At 37.7% G+C, this 21,617-nt stretch overlaps 1 protein-coding gene across 4 annotated transcripts; it reads left to right on the forward strand.

The window, feature by feature from the left end:
• The first annotated feature begins 14 nt into the window (after positions 1-14).
• On the forward strand, positions 15-20,345 carry HACL1 (2-hydroxyacyl-CoA lyase 1). 4 transcript variants are annotated; one of them, XM_083825387.1, is made up of 17 exons: positions 15-144; positions 1,048-1,152; positions 4,909-4,949; positions 6,098-6,178; positions 9,039-9,111; positions 9,624-9,701; positions 10,702-10,796; positions 11,265-11,377; positions 11,896-12,031; positions 13,156-13,261; positions 14,268-14,351; positions 14,591-14,692; positions 15,285-15,439; positions 16,798-16,956; positions 17,263-17,370; positions 17,934-18,120; positions 18,489-20,345. In XM_083825387.1, exons 1-17 carry the CDS (start codon positions 85-87, stop codon positions 18,519-18,521), a joined length of 1,716 nt encoding a protein of 571 aa, XP_083681513.1. In that variant the 5' UTR covers positions 15-84; the 3' UTR covers positions 18,522-20,345. The 4 variants fall into 4 exon arrangements, with proteins under 4 accessions (XP_083681513.1, XP_083681516.1, XP_083681514.1 ...); XM_083825388.1 differs by lacking the exon at positions 15-144 and adding an exon at positions 270-287; XM_083825389.1 differs by lacking the exon at positions 15-144 and adding an exon at positions 311-606.
• Positions 20,346-21,617: the final 1,272 nt, after the last annotated feature.

Here is a 21,617-nt window from a genome sequence, read left to right on the forward strand (position 1 = left end):
GGTCCCGCCTCCTCTGCTCTCTCATTGGCCGGGCGGCGTGTCGCTCAGCCGCCTCAGGGGCCGTCGCTGCGCGGAGGCGCTGTCATGGCGGCGGGGGAGGCGGTGAGCGGGGCCGGGCTGGTGGCCGAGGCCCTCCGAGCTCAAGTAAGGGACCGGCCGTGCGGGGCGAGGCGAGGCCGGGGAGGAGCGGCTGTGCGCGGCCGGTCTCCCCCCTTGCCCGGGCTGGGCACGGTTTGCCTTGAGTGGGGGTCCCATGGCGGCCCGGGGGCGTCAGGTAACGGGTGGAGGTGAGGGAGCGGTGGGGCTGGAGGTCTGTGGGACCGCCGCCCAGCGCCCCGCTGGCTGTGGTGGGAAGGACTCGCTGCCCAGAGGCCTTCGCTCGGCTCTTCCCCCTCAGGAGCCTGCAGGGCCTCCGCAAACTCACCGCAGGCCACCGGTGCTGTCACGCAATGCCCATCAATGCCCACCGCCCCTTCCACCGGTACACAGCACCTGTAGCACGTGTGCAGTTATCACTAGTCCCTGTTGTTTCTAGACTCGAAATGGTGCAGAATTGGCAGTAGTCTTACCAAAAGCTTTTCTGTTTGGACAACGACATGCTAAAAGGTAGCTCGTTTGCCATGAAAATTCACATTATCTTTTCATTTGTCGGTTTGCCCTCACAGAGTATAATCCCACTTGTTTCTTGGGGCTTTTGTTAACGTTAATACTCACTGAAAGCTTAAGAGGAAACCATGCTAGGAGTTCTCAGAATCAGTAAAGCTGACATACTGAGTGACGGGAAAATGATGGAGGAGAGACATCGCGAGTAAGAAGTGGTCAGCAGAAAGAGCTGAACATGTCGAGTGCTGAACTGTTGTGAGCAGTGGGTTTTGGAGGTCTGCGAGCTGTGGAACAATTACAGAGGGCTGCACTGCAAATGCCAGTATTGTACACGTTCTTACAATAGCCCATGAACTTTTAAGTGAATATATGTGGTGGTATGGTGTTGGTTTTTTCACTGTCATTTGACAACCATTCTGATGGCTTCTAACATTTTCTTTTTAGAATATTGAATACATGTTTGGCATTGTTGGTATTCCAATCACTGAAATCGCAGTTGCAGCCCAAGCAGTTGGAATCAAATACATAGGAATGAGAAATGAACAAGCTGTAAGTATCTACCTGGTAGGACCAATCCTTTCTTTAACTGTTTTACAACAGAATGAAATCCATCATCTTACTAGAAAGCATGTAGCCTCTGAACGTTCTTTTAAGGAGACAGTAGAGAAACAGTTACTGCACTAGTCTACACTTCAGTAGTCTTTATATATTTCAGGTTGGTTGCTTAGGTATCAGAAATTAGACGTTAGGTCGTTAGCATTTTGATTGTTGTGATTGCCACTATTCGAGGTTTGTTTTTTCCCAGTAGTAACATTTCCAGAATTCAGTGGTCTCCTGGACGTCCCGAGGTTGAACATGATGACCTCAAATTCAATAAAGAATGATAAGAATAGCTCTCCTGAATCAGGTGGTCATGAGCTGTGTGGTTTTGCTGTCTGATCCTGACATGCTTATAGGAGTGTGAGAACTCAGAGGAATGTATGTCTGTACGTGGAAAATCTTTATCTACCGTGAGAGAGGCAAAGGTGCGCTAATGTATTTAAAAGGTATATTTAATACAGGATGTCAACACGGTCTTTATATTCCTGTACATCATTTAGCAAGTATTCTAATTTTAGTTTTGGTTATTAACATGATTGAAATTAATTTTGTCATGTATCTGTAATTAACAGAGAAGATTGCTTTGCACTGCAAAATGAGATGCTGTTCTATTTGTCACTCTTTACTAGGCTCTTTTCTGTTAGAGCAAGGAAGACAAGAAACACTTTGTAAACAGTGAGATACTTTTGCTTAGGGGAATAGCAATAGCTTGAAGACTTGTTTTAGCGTCAAAATGTCAGGGTTTTTCTTCTCAGGGAATGGACAAGGATGAACAAAGATATCTTGTGGCGGGTTTTGCTTTGTTGTTTGTCCTCAATGAACACAGAGTAACTGCTTGGCAGAGGAGAGGGTAAAATGTTTGTATGTACAGTGTATTCAAGATACAATTAATATTTAAATGTCATAATTGTAATTGTCCAAGTTTATTAGTTGTGCAGTGTGGTTGCAGAGGACATCCATGCAGCTACTCCCTTTATATATTCATGTATGTGATCGGAGATGTATGGAAGAGAAAGTTTTCTCCAGGAGTTGAATTCATGCCTCATTTCTGAGCCAGATGTAGCAAAAGCACGTTTGTATAAGAACTTGTTAGCGCAGGAAGACCAGATTAAAGCATGAAGTTAAAGGTTTATCCTTCAGCTAATCTCCTGCAGCCTGTAACATGGTACAGATTTGCTAGTGGCAGTTTAACCCCTGGCCCACTTGAACACTGGGGAGTTATGTTGCAACTCTACAGGGGCGTGTCTTTTGTGCGTTTGTCCCTGGGTAGAGATCGCTCTGGTAGATTTAGGAGATCGATAGGTTAGTTTTAAACTTTATAAAAATAAAAAATATATATTTGATTTTTATTCATTAACACCACATATTGCTAATGTTTAGTTCTTAATCGTTAACAGTAATTACCGCTATGTATTCAGAGCAATTCATTTTTAATAACTGTTCGTCATGAACATCCAGTATATTGGTGCAGTAAAGTTGGTGCTGATGCTCGTAGCTGCCAAGGGAATCGGGCTTGAGAGCCCCTCAGTAAGGGCAGCTGGAACCGAAATGGACATCTTTTATTCTCCACCCTGCAGCCAAGATCTCATTTTGTAAGATGTTGCAGTCCGAAGAGTTCATAGCCCTTGGCCTCCGTGCCTGGACTGTGCACTGTGCGGTGTTGGATGGGTGCTGATGTCCCAGGCCAAGGCAGGTGCCTTGCCCTGTCACACATTTGGGTGGTTCTGTTCTGTTTTTGTTTGTTTGTTTTCCCTGCTTGGCTTCCTAAAGCAAAAGCACCATTTTCACAGCTTTCAAAGTTGAATTTTTTCAGTGGCCAGTAATAGTCCATGAGCAAGCTGTTTTATTATTCTGGGACTGCTGCTTCCAACCTGTGGTCACACCTGCAAGGAAGGGCTTTTCAAGGCCTGCACTTAAGCTGTACATTGTAACAAAAGACACCACGTAGCAAGCAGCAAGCTCACCTTCCTGCGGGAGGTTCTCCTAGAAAGTTGATCACAAGCCCTGCTGCCAGTCCCAGAACATGTAGGGTAAGATACATTTAGGCACAATTAGCATAAGGACCTCAGGCTTGCTCCTTGACATGGTTGTACTGTTTTTACCAGATCTCTGCATACAAAAATGTTTAAACGTTGTTTACTAGTTATGTTGTATTCATTTGCTTGTATTCGAGTTGAAAACAGGCTAAGCTTTAGTTAAACCCTGCTTAATGTTTCCACTCGTCTGGGAGCAACAGACCTCCGCTTTAGCTGCAGTTCAAAACCCAGCGTTCACATGAGTAATTCTAAATTTTGACTTCAGTGCCAGCATCTGGGCTTGCTATATTTCTTGCTAATGCTGACTGTAGGTTGCGAGGTTAATGACATTGTATATGCTCAGATCCTTCCTGACTGCGGGAGGAACATAAGGATCTGCTTTCAGCTGAGCCACTGTGTTGTGACCTTGACAGATAATATGCATGCTGGTGCTCACGTGTTAGTGGGATGGGGCACGAGGTTCAGAAGTAACAATACGAATAAAAAAAACCTTTTACAAAGAATCTTCAAGTATAGCTTCAGAACTATTTACAATCTCCTAGTCTCTAAATAGCGATAGTTTTAGTCGTGTTGCTTCCTTGCAGAAAGAAGCAGTAAAAGTCTTAATGGCAATGACTGTACGTGAACTTAAATTCTGTGTGCTGTTTTATTTTGCCATCAGTTCTCAAACAACATTGCCATGGAAACTCAACACCGTGCTTTGAGCTTCAGTAGCAGGATTTTAGTAACACCTACTCCACATATTATTTCTAAACTTTTGCACACAAATGTCATCAAATAGTTACCTAATTCTTATATCAGTGACATTTTTCTTCTCTATGTCAAAGATTTATGAAAAATCGAAAGAGATTTTTCTTGTTAGTGTCCTTTTTTGTCAACAATTCCCTATCCTACTGCTGCAAAGAAAATAAGGTGTGCTTATTATTCCTCTACTAAGCCTCACATTTTTGCTGTGACAGTTAGTCTATATCTGTAGGAGCCTGAGGATATTCAAGACAGTTTCTCTTTCCATGTAACAGCTTATTATAAATCTATGTTTTCACTCATTTAAGCTGAGATTGCTAACATGCAGTGTCACCTAGAATTATTCATAGGTTTGAGGAAAATGTTCAGCAGCTCAATAAACTTTTAGAAGGATCTTTGGTGTTACTTACTCTTCTAACCACAATAGCACTTAAAATATAATAATAAATAAAAAACAAAATCCCAACTCTATTTCAAAATAAGGGAGGTAGGCTAGAAAGCTTGGAGTTTACTTTAAAAAAAAAAATAAAAATGAGAAAAAATGAAAAATGATTTTTTTTTGCCTTAAGTGTTAGAACTTTCTAATTCCAAGATAAAATTATGATTTCAGCCTTTCACTTAACTTCTGAAATACAATGAGTCATTCCAGTGATGGCTGCATTTCTGTTCATTGCCTGTCTACATAAACCCCTCTTCCATGTTATGTGTGGAGTTTTCAGATTTTTCATATAAATCTTCATGAGCACAACTCTATAATGGGGTGTGTGTGTGTGTGAAGGGGTGCTTCTACTTCTATTTAAGGTGTATTTACCAGGGAAGAATCTGTACCTGTTTAATTTCAGTATTCCTATTGAATATTATTTACATATCATGAAATATGGTTATAATAATAATTGTATAATTAATTCCACAATCTTTTCAACAGGCCTGTTACGCTGCATCTGCTATTGGATATTTGACTGGCAGGTACATTCCATATTTATCAATATTTATTGTAATATATATTAACTCAACAGAAGCTAGGAACATTTTTCTGTTTTGGAGCTTTTTTTTTAGCATATGCAGATATAGGGCAGTTAAAATGGGACATCAATTTTAAAGTAATTGCCAGTACAGTTGTCAATATTTCTGTTGATATGATTCAGGGCAGGAGCTAAAACTCATATAATACCGTCAATCTTATAACTGTCTTCTCTTTTGACTTCTGACTAGTTGTTTAACACCATTGGTATGAGGGGCAGAAATGACATTACCATTGTTTGCTGCAACGTGGTGGACCTGCTATACCTTAATCTTGTCATTATTTTACTCAACAAATATCTTGCTAATACAGAGACTAACCACATGCCTGCCATTCTTCCCTGTGCATCTCCTGAGATGAAATGCTGGCTTTTCCTCATGTACCACATTTTGGTCTTAGTGTTGGGAAGCATTCTGTGGCTTGTGATCTAAAGGGTATCCCAGGGATCCTTTCCTAAAGTAACATCTGCTGTCTGCTTACTCACAAATGCAGACGTGATGATGCAGATGATCAGTGCTTATTCTATCTGCAAGTATTTTATCTGTGATACACAGTTATAAGAAGCTGATTTTTTTTCTCCTATCTAAAGAGTCTGTAGAGCCACTAAGGAGTGGTCAGTAGTTAAAAACGATGATTATCTCACTGGAATAAGAAGTGCCTCTGCCTGAATTAGACTCTAATAGTTATAAATAAGTTTGCATTGAGTCAGATGCACTTCTCTCTTTATGAGCTTTCTTCATTGACACCTATTGCTAAAGTGGAGTTGAGAAAACTGAAAACGAGGGGCATACCAAATCCACATGAACACTAAATGGTGGAGCAGATGTGGTAAAAGAAACACGGAGCTGTGTAATCATGAAGCGAAACACGATGAACCTGTGTATACTGCAGACAGACACTGCATGAGTGGGTGGCATGTAACAACAGTTCACGTGCTTTTTTTAACTGGGTTGATAAAGTTAAATGATTTCTGATTGCAGTATCTGTATTTAGTTCTTCATATAAATCCCATGTTGTCGATGCATTTTGAAAACACGAGTACATGTTTAATATCTTGTATTTCAGCATATTTTCTTTTTTTTCTTCCCTCTAGGCCAGGAGTATGTCTTGTAGTGTCTGGTCCAGGTTTTTTACATGCCCTTGGTGGGATGGCAAATGCAACCATGAACTGCTGGTAATATAAGTGCATTTTCTCTTTATCTAATAGTTATTTGCTATTATTTGTTGCAGATATTGAGCTCTGCAGTATTTAGTATGGGACTTTTTTTTCTTCTTGCAATCAGAAGTAAATTCTTCATTTGTCTTCCGTAAAGGGAATTTAGTTCATTTTTTTGTACTCTCACGGATAAAATTCTTTTTTTCTTACCCCAATATGCATTATTGAAAAATCTATCAACATACCTGTTTGCATGGGTACATTTTCAAATAAAGATGATATTCAGCCTGTAATGCTTTACAGATTTTTTGAAGAGTTTGAACTTTTTCTAAATTGAAAAGCCACATTACCTTTGAATTACTGTATTTGCCATATTTCATACATGAACAAATTCACAACTGCATTGTTAAAATCTGTGTTTGCTCCCCATGCAGACATTTTGAGGGGTAATTAAGAATTGAATTAAATGATGGTACAGTGATAGCATTTACTCCCACAAGCCTTCACTGAAACATGGCAACTTTAGCTGGTCTGCCACTAAAAGCTGTTTAGAATGCTGTGTGAGGTATTCTGGGGAGAAGCTGTGGTGTTACCAAGCACACGGCACCTGGAGAATTAGATTAGTAATGGGTGATGGACAAGGGAAGCTAGATAATGGGAGCTCTAACAAACAAAGCTCCTAACACTTTGAAAAAAGATATCTAGTGTTAAAACCCTTCTAAAAAAATATTGACTAAAGTTTTGTTGTCCCTGTGTGGCTTTAGATAAAAACAGATCACATGAAAACTTTGCATTTGAACAGCCATGAATTTGGCCATAAGAAAAAAAAGCATTCATGGTGTTTGCTGTTGGACTTGCAGGAGACATTTCTTTTCTCACAAGTTGATTTTTGTCTGAGAGAAGCTCTGTTTACCTGACTTTATCTTGTGTAAACCTGTACTCTTGGCAAAACGATAAAGAAGTAATTTATCTAGTTTAGCAGATTTGACAATGGAGTATGCAGCTGGGAGCAGAAGTTAGAGAGAGGGCTTCTCGCTTCTGTGGCAACAGGGTGTTATGTCCCTGCTCTACACCATCCTGTGCAAGGAAGTGGCATAAGGAGACCAAATGTGTAGGGCAGGGTTAGCACCCAGCATTTAAGTCTTGTGATTCCATGACATTATTTTGTAACTTGCTTTGTAACGTGCTACAGTGGATGAGCACTGGCTCACATCTCACAGGAGGAGGCCAGTAGCTGAACTGACCCCACAGGTACTGACTTTGAATAAATCTAAGGGATGGTCCTTAAGAGGTGAATCTGAGTTATCCTCCTTGAGCCTGGAGACTTGTTCTTCTGATTACTCTGTTTCAGTCCCATCCAAGTTTAAAAAATCCTCTTCTGTATCAACTGGAAGAAAGTCAAGCAGTCTGATAGCACAATTTACAAGAGGTCGTGTTTTTAGATTTTATTGCCTGAGCACAGATTGGCTGAGTGGAAAAGCCTTTAGTTTACCTTGGAAACTTGTCACAGTGGGCAGTTGGACATGTAAATCTAGCCAAGTAGGGAGGTAGTGAGGCCTTGGTAAACTACATTTCCAAGGGTATAACATGTTACTTCATGTTAAAAATTACCTACAACACTGCTGCTTCCTCTCCTGCCTCATTCTGAGCAAAAGATTTTTGTTATTTCAGTTAGGCTGTGAAAATAAACTCCAAAGAAGAGTTTGCAGTAGTTTTAAGATTTCTGTATGCATTAGCATGGTGCAGTACTGTTCTTTACCAGAGACTGCAGTTGAAATTTTTCAGTTTACTGAAGTTCTTCTCTTCCAAGTCCATAATGCTTGATACTCTTATTAGTTTCATTGTAGTCAGTGTTCTTCCTGCTTCACTGTTGTTTTGGACTTAATTTAATTTAACTATTTGCAGTAATAAGCACTGCTCTTAAAAATGTCTACAGTATAGTGCCAGTAGTACAGTATGATGATTACACAAGGGGAAAAACTTATTTCTGGTTACAATTGTATAAGATTTAAAAGCAAAATCAAATATTTCGAAGGTATAGCTGTTGGGGGTAGCTATATTAAGAATAGAGTACTCTCCTTATTGTATTTCAATATTGGGAAGTAGTGTTTATTTTTTTATTAAAACTTGTAAATAAAAAAAATGAAAAAGGAACATAGGGTTTGTCACTGTTAGACTGGTTACACATGGATAGTAATAACCATTTTGCTGAAGGGAGAGAAAAAAGAAAACAGGACGTACCATCAGTGGAGTAAAATTTTCCATAAGGATTTTCCACAGAGGTAAGATACAGCCTGAAGTTCTAATCTCACTGTGTCGAGGGATCAGAACTGACGTTTTGATTTGTGGTGGAGAAATGGCCTGGTTATGAATCTCAGATCTAGATAAACATATCCCAAAATCTTATGGGTGATTAAATTTAGGATTATGCTTTGCACATGCTGTTAAAGTTTCAGTTTAACACCTTGTATAGATAAATGCTGTCAAAGGAAAGGCTGTATCTGTTTGAAGAGAAATCGTTTTAAGAGCAAAAGCCTGGAAAGCTTGTAACATCGTCTGTTGTCATTTCTCTCAAACCACCTTGCCACGCATGTTATCAAACTAATTAAAATTGCTAGTAATACAGCTTTTATAGAATTTTTATGCTAGATGGAGATCATTCAATATGGCCAGACTGTCCTAAAACCAGACACCTAAAGGCTGCTAGGAAGTCAACCACCTGACACTGATATTTAGAGTCCACCCCTGTAATGTGCTGGCCACTTTCTGTCCACGTCGATGTCTCAACAGTAGTAGGATTTGGCATTAAGGTGAGCTTACAGATGTGATTGCAGTTACAAAAATATATGTATGCATATATTTTTTAATACTTTTCTAGGCCTTTGATTGTTATTGGAGGGTCTTCTGACAGAAATCAGGAAACCATGGGAGCTTTCCAAGAATTTCCACAGGTACACAGACATATAACTTTCTACAAAATAGTTTCAGTTAAATAACCAATGGTATTTCTTCCTTAGTATAGGGATAACAATCCCAGATACTAACATTTCCTATCATATTGTGTAATGCTGTTGATTTGCTCCATCTACTGGTTTAAAATTGGCACTGTGTAATCCACCAGATTACTTGTGTTGTCTTTGTCCACCATCATGCTGCAATTCATGCTCTGTTTTAGGTCTCAGCTGGTATTTATTGTCCTTGCCTGTCTGTTCTGAGATGGAAGAGAAAAAAAATAAACTTTACAAGAACAGAAGCACCACTTTCTGGAAAAAATATGTAAGCACTCAGCAAATGAGTATGGATTGACAATTTACACCAGCTGAGGAACTTTGATTTTCTGTGTGGGAGCTTTCCCCTTGTTGCTTTCAATTTGTCATTTTTTCATTTCATTCATGTTGAAGTGAGTTGGAAATGTCCAAATCACTTTGATAAATGCATATAACCATTGTATCGATTTATTTAGGTTGAAGCTGGTAGGCTGTACAACAAACTGTCTGTCCGCCCAAGCAGCCTAGAAGTAATTCCTGCTGTTATTGAAAAGGTATGAAAAAGTACTAAATTAGCAACAGAACATCTTGTAAATGTCTCCCACTGCATAAGGTCTGTGGGGTTTATTTTGTTTGTTTGCTTTGTTGATTTTTGGGGGGGGATGAAGTTGTTACTATAACTAGTTTGATCCTACAGATGCTAGCTAATGGTTGATTGAGTAAATTAACACCCAGGGCTTTTTTTTTTTTTTTCTATGAACAGTGCTGTGGAAAAGATTAGAAATAAATATTGTTCTAATCTGACGTTTACTGATGCCTGCAGCGTTTTTGTTAACTTCAGTCAGAGCTGCAAGGATTTTGTTGAAAAAATGCTTTTAGGGAGATGTGCAAGAACTAGAAATGCAATAATGCAAAATTCAGCTCTTTTAGCTCTGAAGTTCTGTTACTAAGCGCTTTCATTAAGTGAAGATTTGGAGGGGAGAGGTAGAGAGGGTTGCATTTAGTTTTGGAGTGTGCAGATTGTTTTGCATATGCTTGTCTGAGAAAGAACACATCCTTATCTCCATGCTTCAGGAAGGGTTTCAAAAGACTCCTGCTGTAGCAACATTTTAGCCATGTCAGCCTAAATTTTGCATACAATAATACTGTTTTCAGAAGTGCAAAATCTGAAATTCAGAGTATCTACCTGTAAGAGAAGAGCTAAGAGCATAATAGAAGATGGAGGAGTTGGTTGTCTTTTTTCTCTGTTTATGCTACCTTAAATAAAACGTTTATTCTAGTATTTCCAAATACAATTGCTTGTAATACAGTTGTCTTATTCCGAAATAAATAAAGAATTTACAATCTAATACTGTGCATAGGGAGAAATGTAAACAACTGTTAAACCTTAAATCTATTGGTATAAATCAATCCTTGGGATTTTTCCCTGTGATGGTTCAGGAATCTGAAACACCTAACACATATGTGTTCTTTGTTGTTTGTTTTTTTTTTAATTTAAAGTTCTTTAACATCCTTTCAAACAGTGGTTAAAAACGGTGTTCATCTGTTTTCTAGGCTGTAAGAACCAGCATGTATGGTCGTCCAGGTTCCTGCTATATTGACATACCTGGGGATTTTGTGAATCTCGAGGTGAATAAGAGCTCCATCAAGTGCGTACAGATTATATTCATTATTTTTCAAGGCGCTGAATAAATTTTAGTTTTAAGTTTCTTTAGTATTTTCTTAAAACAAGAAAAAAATAAAAAGAACAAGAGATCAAATAATTTGCTATGAGGTTGAAATAATGATACTAAAAATTGACTCTCTTAATTTAACTTTCCATTATAATGTTATTTGGATTATAGTTTATCATTAAGTGTGCAAAAAATGATTGAATTACTGTGATGGTAGAACACCGATGTTACTTCATCTCTATAATAATGCTACCTATAGGATTAAAGAAACGTGCAAGAAAAATTTTGGAGTCTGTTTTAAAAATATATGTATCCTGTTCTGATAAATTCTGTGGGTAACGTGGTATGCAGCAGCTGTGGTTTTATGCTAAACAATGGGTCTTCTGACATTTCTTGTTTTGTATTTTTTTTTAAAGACCCTCTTCTATTCTGCTTGTTCACCAGGTACGTAGAATGCTGCCCTCCACCTCCCATCAGCATGGCTGAACACTCTGCTGTATCCAAGGCAGTATCTATCATCGCTCATGCCAAGCAGCCTCTGTTAATCATTGGCAAAGGTAGCATGCTGTGACTGTACATATGTAGGAAAAGACCAATAACCAAAATGATTTCTTTTCTCCATCAGTGTTAGCCATCTATTTTTCACATTCTATAAAAAAAAACACTTTGAAATTTGATGTTAAAATCTGTTCTGTTTTTATAACATTTTATTTTTTTTATGTAACTTCTCTTTTTCATCTAGGTTAAAAGAAAAGTCAATTGATGAAATACGAGTTCAAGCAGGAAAAAAATCAGATAGCCATTTTCTTAGAGGTAGAGATACTACCAGGAATTCCAAAATTCTTGACAAATTTCTGTGCCATAATACAGAACTTCAACCACCCAAAATTAAATTTGAACCCAAACACCAATTGTTTGGTGTGTTATATTTGAGTTTTCCAGAATGAAAAATAACAGGCAGCTTTCATGATGGGAAATAGTACTCTTTCTGCCACTATTGTAATCAGGCTAATTGAAACTCAGGTGGACGCAGTAGGTTTCTATAGTATTAAGCAGTCTCTTTCCTTTCATTCAGGTGCTGCTTATTCACATGCTGAAAACAACATCAGAAAGTTGGTGGACCTTTGTGGACTGCCTTTTTTGCCTACACCAATGGCAAAAGGAGTAGTTCCTGATAACCATCCAAATTGTGTAGCTGCAGCAAGATCCACGTAAATATAAAGCAAGGCTTCTAACTCTAACATCTGAGAAACAACCGGGAATTGTGGTGTTTTACAAATTCCAGGGAAGACAAAATGTATACATCAAAAAGTTGTCTCAGCTATGTTTCGCAGCTCATTTTAGAGCACTGAAGATCTTGCTTGGAAAGAAACAACAAATTTAGGTGGATTACTTCTGACAGCACTTAGAATGCGGACCAGGAAGATACTTGTCTGAGAGCTAGTGTTTTGTAGCTATGAAACCTACGGCAAGTAGATGTATCAATGTTGTTAGTGTGCATTTCATAACAAAGTGAAACTAGTGAACAGTTTATCTTAAGTATTTAATTTAGTGCACTTGCAAACCTATTAGCCTTCTATTTTAACACCATAGAAGCAAAAGATGCACACGTAGCAGACAGCAAAACTTGAACTGCAATAGTTGTGTGGTGTTTGCCATCACTGAATTGCACTTCATTTAGAAAGAAAAAGAAAAGTATTTCAAAATCTGTTGAATGAATATATATAAATTTATTTATAAGAGTTTTTTTGCAAAATTAATGTGAGTGAACTGTAAGAACCCTGGTAAGTGTGAGTATGCACAGAGTTAGCTTGCAGATGGCACATTCATATACTTGAAAACTAAAACATTTGCCCTTTGTCAAGCATCATAGCTTTGTCATTGATAAGCACGCTTATAAGAAAAATGGAGAATAAAAGAAAATACCATGTATTGTGTACACAGCTGGAAGGTAAATTAACAAGCCTAAACTGAGAGGGCCACAACAATTTAAATTTTGGCAGTTACTGTTGTCAGTATCAGAGTAGTGAGTGTTTTGCTTTAACCTCAGCATCATGATAGTATCTTGTTAGTCTTCCAGTGTTACAATTTCTTTCTTAACACAGTGTATTAGGAAAAGAGTAATTTTTTTCCTTGAGTTCCTAAGCTCAAGAATGGCTTAATGATTGGCTATGTTGGACAGGGGTTTTTGGAGCTAAATGTGCAGCTTAGGGGAAGAAAGGATTATACATATATTCTTGTGTTTGCTTTGATGGTTATTATTACTTCTAATTCTGAAAACACTATTAAATTTAACAGTAATTCCTCCTCATCTAATTCTCATGTGCCTCTATAGGGCATTACAGCATGCTGATGTAGTCATCTTGCTTGGTGCAAGGTTGAACTGGATTTTGCATTTTGGTCTTCCGCCAAGGTTTCGACAAGATGTAAAGGTTATTCAGGTAAGCACAAAAATTGCAAGTTGAAGGAAGTCCTCTGTGTTCCAGCATTGTCTAGAGCAGTTTTTGAAAATTATTTTGGTAGCATAGTTTGTGGCAAATACTGCCATACAGACAGTGCAATAGAGTTCATGTAGTTACGGTAGTTCTCTAGAAATAGTTCTGATTCCTTTAATTTTAATTTATTTATTACTTCCTTGTATTTTCTAAAAATGGTTAAAAAACTTTTCCAGCTATAAAGGACTTGCTGCTGATGTTGTGAGGAGGGCAGACACTTGTATAGTTGTTTAATAAAAGATTGGACTCGTGATACGCATGTGATCTTGGAGCTCTGGAATTTCAGTGGTTGAAAACAAATTGTCCTTAAACTGTGAAACCTTTCGTACTGTTCGACTGCTCTCTCAGTTGAATATTTTCAAAATACAATTACCTTCAGATCCAGAGTCAATCAGTCATTATAAGAGCTCAGTCACTCAGAGATGTTCGTGGGAAAAAAAGAAAGAAAGGCTAATTAACTAATTAGTGGATTTGGTAATCTGCCAGCTCCTAGAAAGACAAGTTGTTAAACTGATTATGCCCAAAAATATTCTTCCTTAGAGCCTGTGATCGAAGAGTAATAGTTGACTTATTGTGGTGTGGCTGGCCCACTTTCAGTGATCTGGAACATTATCGCAGTTTCCAAACTTCATCTTTTCTACAGGAATAACTTTTTTTTTTTAAAACTAGAATTCTTTTTTACTTTTGAAATTAATATTTCTTCTGTTTCCTTTATCTAAAAAATGCAAGAATACTTTTTAATCTCATTTAGAGTCACTTTTTTCACTGTCAAGGGTTAATTTCACTTTGAATAAAGCATTTCCTGATGTCATTTCAGTAAAAGGCAGAGGAATTTATTTGTACAGCCAAAACAGTGTATAAAGACAGTCAGATTATGTTCCTCACTTGAACTGGAAAAAAAATTCCCTATAGTATCTTTGAGTTAATGGTGGTCTTTCTTTTTGATATACAGATTGATATTTGTGCAGAAGAGCTGGGGAATAATGTGAGACCAGCTGCAGTTTTACTAGGTGACATAAATGCCGTGACTAAGCAGGTAATGTAATGTCAGGTGTTCTCCTTTTTTGACCTTAATTTCTTCTGATTTATATAGTTAACAGTTTAAAACAAAAACAAGGAAAGGCATGTTTTCGGCAACATACCCATGCTGTGCATCCCCAGTTAAATGTTAGAGATTCTGGTTTGTGCAGGGATCCTTCCTGATAACATTTTTGATGCTTGTGGTGTTTTAATATATATTGAAAGACATTTGCAACTTTTCAAATGTTGTTCCAGCTTTTAGAAGAATTCAGCAAAAGACCATTGAAATATCCTTCTAATACAGAGTGGTGGAAGAAACTAAGAGAGAGAATAAAGAACAATGAGGAAAGATCAAAGGTATTGTTATATTAAAGAAATTAGGAGTTTTCTTGCCTTAACAGGTACTGATGCATAATTTTATCACTACTCTATATTCAAACGTCTCAGTTACTTTGGACATTTATGTCCAAAGTAAGGCGGGTGGAAACAATCTATATTAATTGTAAGTAGCTTCTCAAGCCAAAATACCACAGACAGTTAGTGTAAGCTTAACTTTATACAACCCACATTCTGCAAGTTCAGATGCTTTTTTCCAAGGTGGGATTTAAAATAGATCAGTCATAGCAGTTCACCCTTTTGAACTTCCTGCTAACATACAGAAGGCAACTCGTTTAGAGTTATCAACAGTGAAACTTGTGTGTGTGAAAAAATTCATGTGTCGCTCAGGTTAAACTGGGTTTAGTAGGTTGCTGTTAATGACGGGCCAGCCAAAGGAGCAGGTTGCTGATGAGAATGCGCCTCTGATAAATGTTGTCACCAGAATAAACCAATACGTGACCTTGAAATATAGCATGGAAGGCCAAATACTTCATCCCTACCTAGCATAGTACCACAGTATTATTTATGTATCTCAGTTCTGCACCTTACTCTATATTTTTTTATTTTTAAGGCATTAGCATTACAGAAATCCCTGCCTATGAATTACTACACAGTCTTTCATCACATCAGAGAACTGATACCCAAGGACAGCATTTTAGTAAGTGAGGGAGCAAACACCATGGACATCGGACGAACTATGCTTCCTAATTATTATCCCCGTCAAAGGTGTGGTATTTTCTTTGTTGTGCTGGCTCAACAGACTAGATTTTTATATAAATGTTTTCATTTAACTGAGAAGTATGATGGCCCAGAATTCTTATAATTCTTTTTAAAGTCTCTAAACAAAATAAATGTCTGTTGGCTAAAGGGAAGTTATCCACTCATATACTGATGTCCTGTCATAGATTTTAAGTTCCCTGTGACCTGTGTGCTCTGCAGCAGAGGGATGATAGTTTCTCACTCTCTTTTGTGGAAAGAAACCATCATACTAAATTCTCCAGTATAGATGCTTATTTCTGTGTTCAAAGGGTATGGTAAATACTGATTTAAAATAAGAACAATAGTTTGGAATCTCGTGTTGAAAAGAATTCATGCAAAACAAGTTTTTCTTTGAAACACAACACTTAAAGAACAGGGAAAACTTAAGAATAAGCTCATTTTGAAAATTGAAATATATAGTGAGCACACTGTAATGCAAACCTGTGTGCCTAAAATGCAGGCACCCAAATTCAGAAATGTGCGTATGTCATCTTATTAAAGCTATACCACACAGAATTGTTACAGGTAAGAATTAAGTGCCGTTTCTTGAAGAGCGGGGAAAAAGTTCTCCCCAGGTGAGATGAACCTTCTGATCTGACTGGGAAGCTTAGAGCCTTTTTGTGAAAGTAACACGTCCTAAGTGAACCTAAATACTTCTTTGTAAACAAAACAAAACCTAAAAACTTCCAGTAAAGTTGGGGGAAGAGTTTGCATTTTCCCCCCTTTTTAAAATAAGGGCACAGTAAATTGGCTTCATATTGAATTGCGCATGTCTGAAAGCAAATATGAGAAGTTAACCCTAGAGTAATCTAGTTCTTCATGTACTTTTGTTTCCATTATGTGCTTCTGACTGAAATAATCTAACTTAATTACAGCTTGCAATTTGATTTGAAAAGTTGAACAGAAGACTAAAGTTTGAACAGCATTATTTAACTGATGGCTTTCAGACTTCTAGTTACATTTTCAAGGAATTAAATATAGAGAGATTTCATGTAGTCTGCCTATCTCTAGAGTAATTGAATGTTTTTGAAATACTGTTACTATGCAAGCTAAAAGCATATAAGAATAGTCTTTCTTTATTGTAATATCACTAGTGTATGAGAGTTCTCAATTTTAATTAGTTCTAGTATGTTTGTCTCAAAACATTTGCAGTCTTATTTGATGTTTAAATTAATATAATAATATATACATCTGGTATCCAACAAACCAATTGTTTATGAAACAATATTGGAATAGTATATGAGTAATTATTAAAATTAAAGATAAATTGTGGATTAACTGAAAAGGTTTGAGTGAACATAGTAATTCTATGTTCTCACCTTTAGGCTTGATGCAGGTACTTTTGGAACAATGGGAGTTGGACTGGGTTTTGCCATAGCAGCTGCACTGGTAGCTAAAGACCGAACACCTGAAAAGCGAGTCATCTGCATAGAAGGAGATAGTGCTTTTGGATTTTCTGGGATGGAAGTGGAAACAATTTGCAGGTAACTGGTTTTTGCTCAAGAAGACCCTCTTCATATGCTGCCTGGATAAATAAAACTAGAAGGCCAAGAACGCTGCTGTTATAGAATACTCTTAAGACACGTGAAAAGAAGCCAGACAATATTCATAGTAATTTTTCTCTTTCTGCTGTTCTGACATAATGTGTTGTTACCAGTGATGAGTAGGTCATGTTTCAGGTGAAAGTGATTTTTTTAATTTTTCATTTTATCTTTAATTAAAAGTAACACTTTCAACACCTTGCAGAAAGGTACAGATATTTCAAAGATCTTCCAAATGTACCTCTGTAGATACAATTTGCCAATCCTGATTATTGTGGTAAACAACAACGGGATTTACACTGGTTTGAATGCGGATAACTGGAAAGAGATGTTACAATATGGAGATCCTGCTACATGGTGAGCATCTTCAATGTGTTGTTAATTAAGGAAGAAATGACCAAAATAGTCACGCTGTTCACTTTTAATGCTTGATAATTCAGATTGAATGTTTTCGTGAACATAAGTCTTGGGGTTAGTTTGTGTAAATAAGAACCAGTTACCAAAGGCGAGGAATCAACCCAATTACAGACTACTGTTTACACAACTGTCTAGCAGAGAAATAACACTCCGTTAGTCATCTCAGGTTCCAGTAGCTGCTCAGGCCCCACAGGATATAGAGTTCATAGTGGGATAACCTCCAAAATGACCCAAGGCCTGTGTTGTAGGTATACACTGGGCTTCTGGATCTGAGATCCTTGTATCCTGAACTAGGCTAAAAGCCTACTCAAGAGTGTCTCCAGATGAAAATGCGACTCTAAGCATAGCTTAAGTGATATAGGAAAAAGTTCCTCCAGCCCAAAAGAATTCATCAGGCCAGAACAATAATCATCGCATACTTTAGAATTGGTGCACTGAAGTAATTAAATTGGTCAATCTGGCAATTCTTCCCTGCTGTTTCTGAGTTTTCTGTTTCACTGCAGTGTACCTCCAGTTTCTCTCCTGCCAAATTCACACTATGAGGAAATTATGTCTGCGTTTGGTGGTAAAGGATATTTTGTTAAAACACCAGAAGAATTGCAGAAAGCTCTGAAAGCAAGTGTGGCTGACAAGCAAACACCTTCTCTTATAAATGTAATGATTGATCCACAGTCTGAAAGGAAGAAACAGGTATTCATGTTTTCCTTTCTTAAGTAGTCAGGAAGCATCACCAAAACTGCAGAGAAGGCAGATGATTGAAATGCATAAAGATTCTCTTCAGAGTTGGGAGATGGCAGAATCAGTGCCTTTACACTGCATTGTCTTCTTTCCTTGTTTTTTCTTCATTGGCTCTTACTGATGCCTGGTGTCTTTAATGACTCTTCCCAGACATGACAGTTGTTCCTTCCCATTCCTGACAAAATGAGACAAAACATTTTTCTGAGCAGTCTTTATTTATGTCTTGTAGATTCCATCTGGTAGTTAGTACACATTTGCATCATGATCCTCTTACTGTTTGCCCATTCTGATGAGTATTTTATTCTCTTTTTGGCTTCCAGGAATTTCCCTGGCTTACTCGATCTAACCTGTAAAAGAAGATGAAGTTAATGGCGGTGCATGGTGATGCATTAAGGAAAACTAAATTGGTTTCCAGAAGTGAAATCAGTGCAATTCTTTTACATAAACAGTGGAATGATGGGATTTAAAAAAAATTTGATGTTAAAGTAATCTTTAAGTGCTGAAATTAGGTAACTGTACAATGAACAAGACATATTTTAATGCATACTAGGCTTTCTAAGCTGATTGCACAGAACCACTGATGATAAAACTGTGTAATTTTTCTTTTACTCAAAGTCATATCCATGAAGATTTGTGAATTAATATCTAAATTATCTTAGCTCTGGAAGAAGGGAATAAGCTGATGGTTTTTACTGTTAGAAACACCGAAGTCTGCAATTACAGTAGCTTCATTTTTAACTGACCATCATGCTACTTGTTGGAGACCTGATCTTGTAATGACCGAAATGAAGTATCTTATTATGAAAGTGCTCGTTGGCCTCGTTGTGCACTGAAACCCACAGGGGAGATAGTCTCTTCATAATTTTACATGATGCTTTTTCAGCTTCTACTCCAGGTAGAAGTAGTGTATCAAAAATGTGAGCCTGCTCAAGGACTGAGTTCGTCTATTGCATTTGGGTTTTGATGGCCTGTTAATTGGGGATTCTGGTGCTTGCACAAAAAAACACTAAAATTTTGTTTGAAGTTTTACTCTTTGCAAAAGCACTAGCATCCCTGTAAGCAGAAAATGGGACTGAACTTATTAATGAGCTTTCCAGGATTCAGAGGCTGTATATCCTTATAAGCATTTAAAAATAAGAAAAAAGAAAATGAAAGAGAATGTTAGCTGGAGCTTAATGTTTAGTTTGGCTGGCATCACAAAGCAACTGCCCTATGCCTGGTTAATTGTGCAACAAAGGCTCTTCCATATGGTGTATTTACTGTATAGAAACTTAGTGTCCAGCTCCCACTGAATGTGATACAGAGCTGAGATTTTAAAAAGCAAAGATTGGCCTACTCCAGGCTGTATCTACTGTGTTTTCACCTTGCATCTGACAATCTGACTTAGAGCTCAGACTTTAAAAGTAGCTCTTTCTCTGTGCTTCAGTCACAGTGGCCTACAGCAACTGCATTCAGTATACAGTAAGCGAGTCGCTTTTTATGTTCTTAAATACACTGGCAGGTTCTTTGTTGTTCTGTATGTATGACAAAATTCTGGCTTTGATTGGGTTTTGGTTACTTTATGGTCAATTATTCCAGTAACATTCAATATTAATTAACTAATGGAAGGCATTTGGATGACTGAAGGAAGAGAAGGACTGGGCTGGCAGGAGATCCTGGGCTACAGCTAGATTTGCTGCAAAAAACTTAGCTTGTTAGTTCTTACACTTCAGTCTGGGTCTGGCAGGAGGCTGTGGGTTACTGTGAGGCAGAGTATTATCTCGGCGCATTTCTGTCTGACATGAGGCAGTACTGCAGACTACTGGAGATAACACTACTTGCTGTGTGTTTGGCAATAACCATGTGGCATGTGAAAACTTGAGTATAAGACTGCTGAGACGGCAGAGTTGCTGTGTTCTGTGGGGTCTTCTGCAGGGAGCGTGGAACGGCATTGGATCTTGGCACAGATTTTGTGTTTCGTTCTTCCAACTTCCACAAATTGATTTTAATATGTTAACTGATGTTAATGTGTTTAACTGATTAAACACACTGTATTATGATGATGTAAAATGTTCATAAGAGATAATGTTGGGACTAACCAGACGGGAGATCATTTTTATTGGATAAGCAAATGCAGAAATTCTTGTTTTATATTTAAAAATTAATAAAAAATTATTTTCATGGTGTTTCTCCTTTAACAAGAGTACTTGAATTATATTAACATTTTGTGTCAGCTGTAGGAAATCAGTTTAAGTTGGATTTGTAGAAAACTTGTTGATTAACCACAATAGTACGCATAGTTCATTTTAGTAAGTCAAGGCAGCTGAAAAATGGAAAGTAATGAATCTGAAACTGTGGAGAGGTGATAACATAATTGATAACGTTACTCTGGATGCCACTGAGCTTTTGAGAAGCTCAGAAAAGAATTAGCACTGCATTTCTGATAGCTTTAAACTAGACTAATGCCATGATATAATAGAAACTCTCAGGTTGTAGTTATTAAGGGGTATTTTTAAGAAGAGCAAACATAGTTTCTATTTATAGAAAGCAAAAGGAAATTTTATTGAGGAAAGTGAAATTCATGCTACTTTGTTTATATAGCTTGCCTGCTTTATACTATGTCTTACACCACGGAGTTGCATCTAAGGGGGGTGTTAGGCGGCTGAAACTGTATGAAAGACAAACATTTTTTCAGAGTTGAGACAGGAAGAAAATATCTTTGAAGTGTCCCCTTTTTATTAAAAGGAGCAAGAACTACAGATCTCATAGGTCTAGGGAGCGCTGGCCCATATGGCTTTAGCTAATGTGAAATTTTTCTTCAAGGCCAGAGCACAGAATTAAAGGTACTGAATAGTCACAAGGCACCGAACTCAAGAGGAACAAAATACCAGGGCATCAGCTGAGGGAAGGTGCTGTGGAAGAGGTACTGAGTATAACGTACTTTGTTTAAATTGTGTTTAATTAAGGCACAGTTCTGAGTCTTTTTTTCAGGTAAATAAAAAATATTTGAAGTTTTGGTATACCTGTTATGGGTGACCTCCGTCAATCACTAGTTCAGTTCCCGTGAAAGCTTTTCTTGCAGGGACCTGCTCAGGTTGGGAAACTCTGCAGTTCAGGCCAGCGGCAATTGTCCTGTACAGAGGGCAGACACAGGCATGCACAAAAGGGGCCTGTCACAAACCCACAACCAACAAGTGGTATAAGAAAACCATTACAGAGGTTTCTAAAGCCTACCAGCTAATCTAACTGTGCAGCCACAGTCAAAACAATTAGCAGCCAGAACAAAAACAAAATTGCCAGGTAATTGGAAATGAAGAACAAGAAGTAAAGTTTGTTACTATCTCAGCACCTCACAAGGTAGTCTGATGTGTTGAGTATGTGTTCCTGCAGTCTCATGGTATGCTCATCTTGCTAACTCATTTAGTTTGCAGTAATTATTAACTTTTTAATTGTTTCACTTTTAGTCTGAT

Source organism: Anser anser (genome assembly GCF_964211835.1).
Source record: "Anser anser genome assembly, chromosome: 2".
NCBI classification, from domain to species: domain Eukaryota; kingdom Metazoa; phylum Chordata; class Aves; order Anseriformes; family Anatidae; genus Anser; species Anser anser.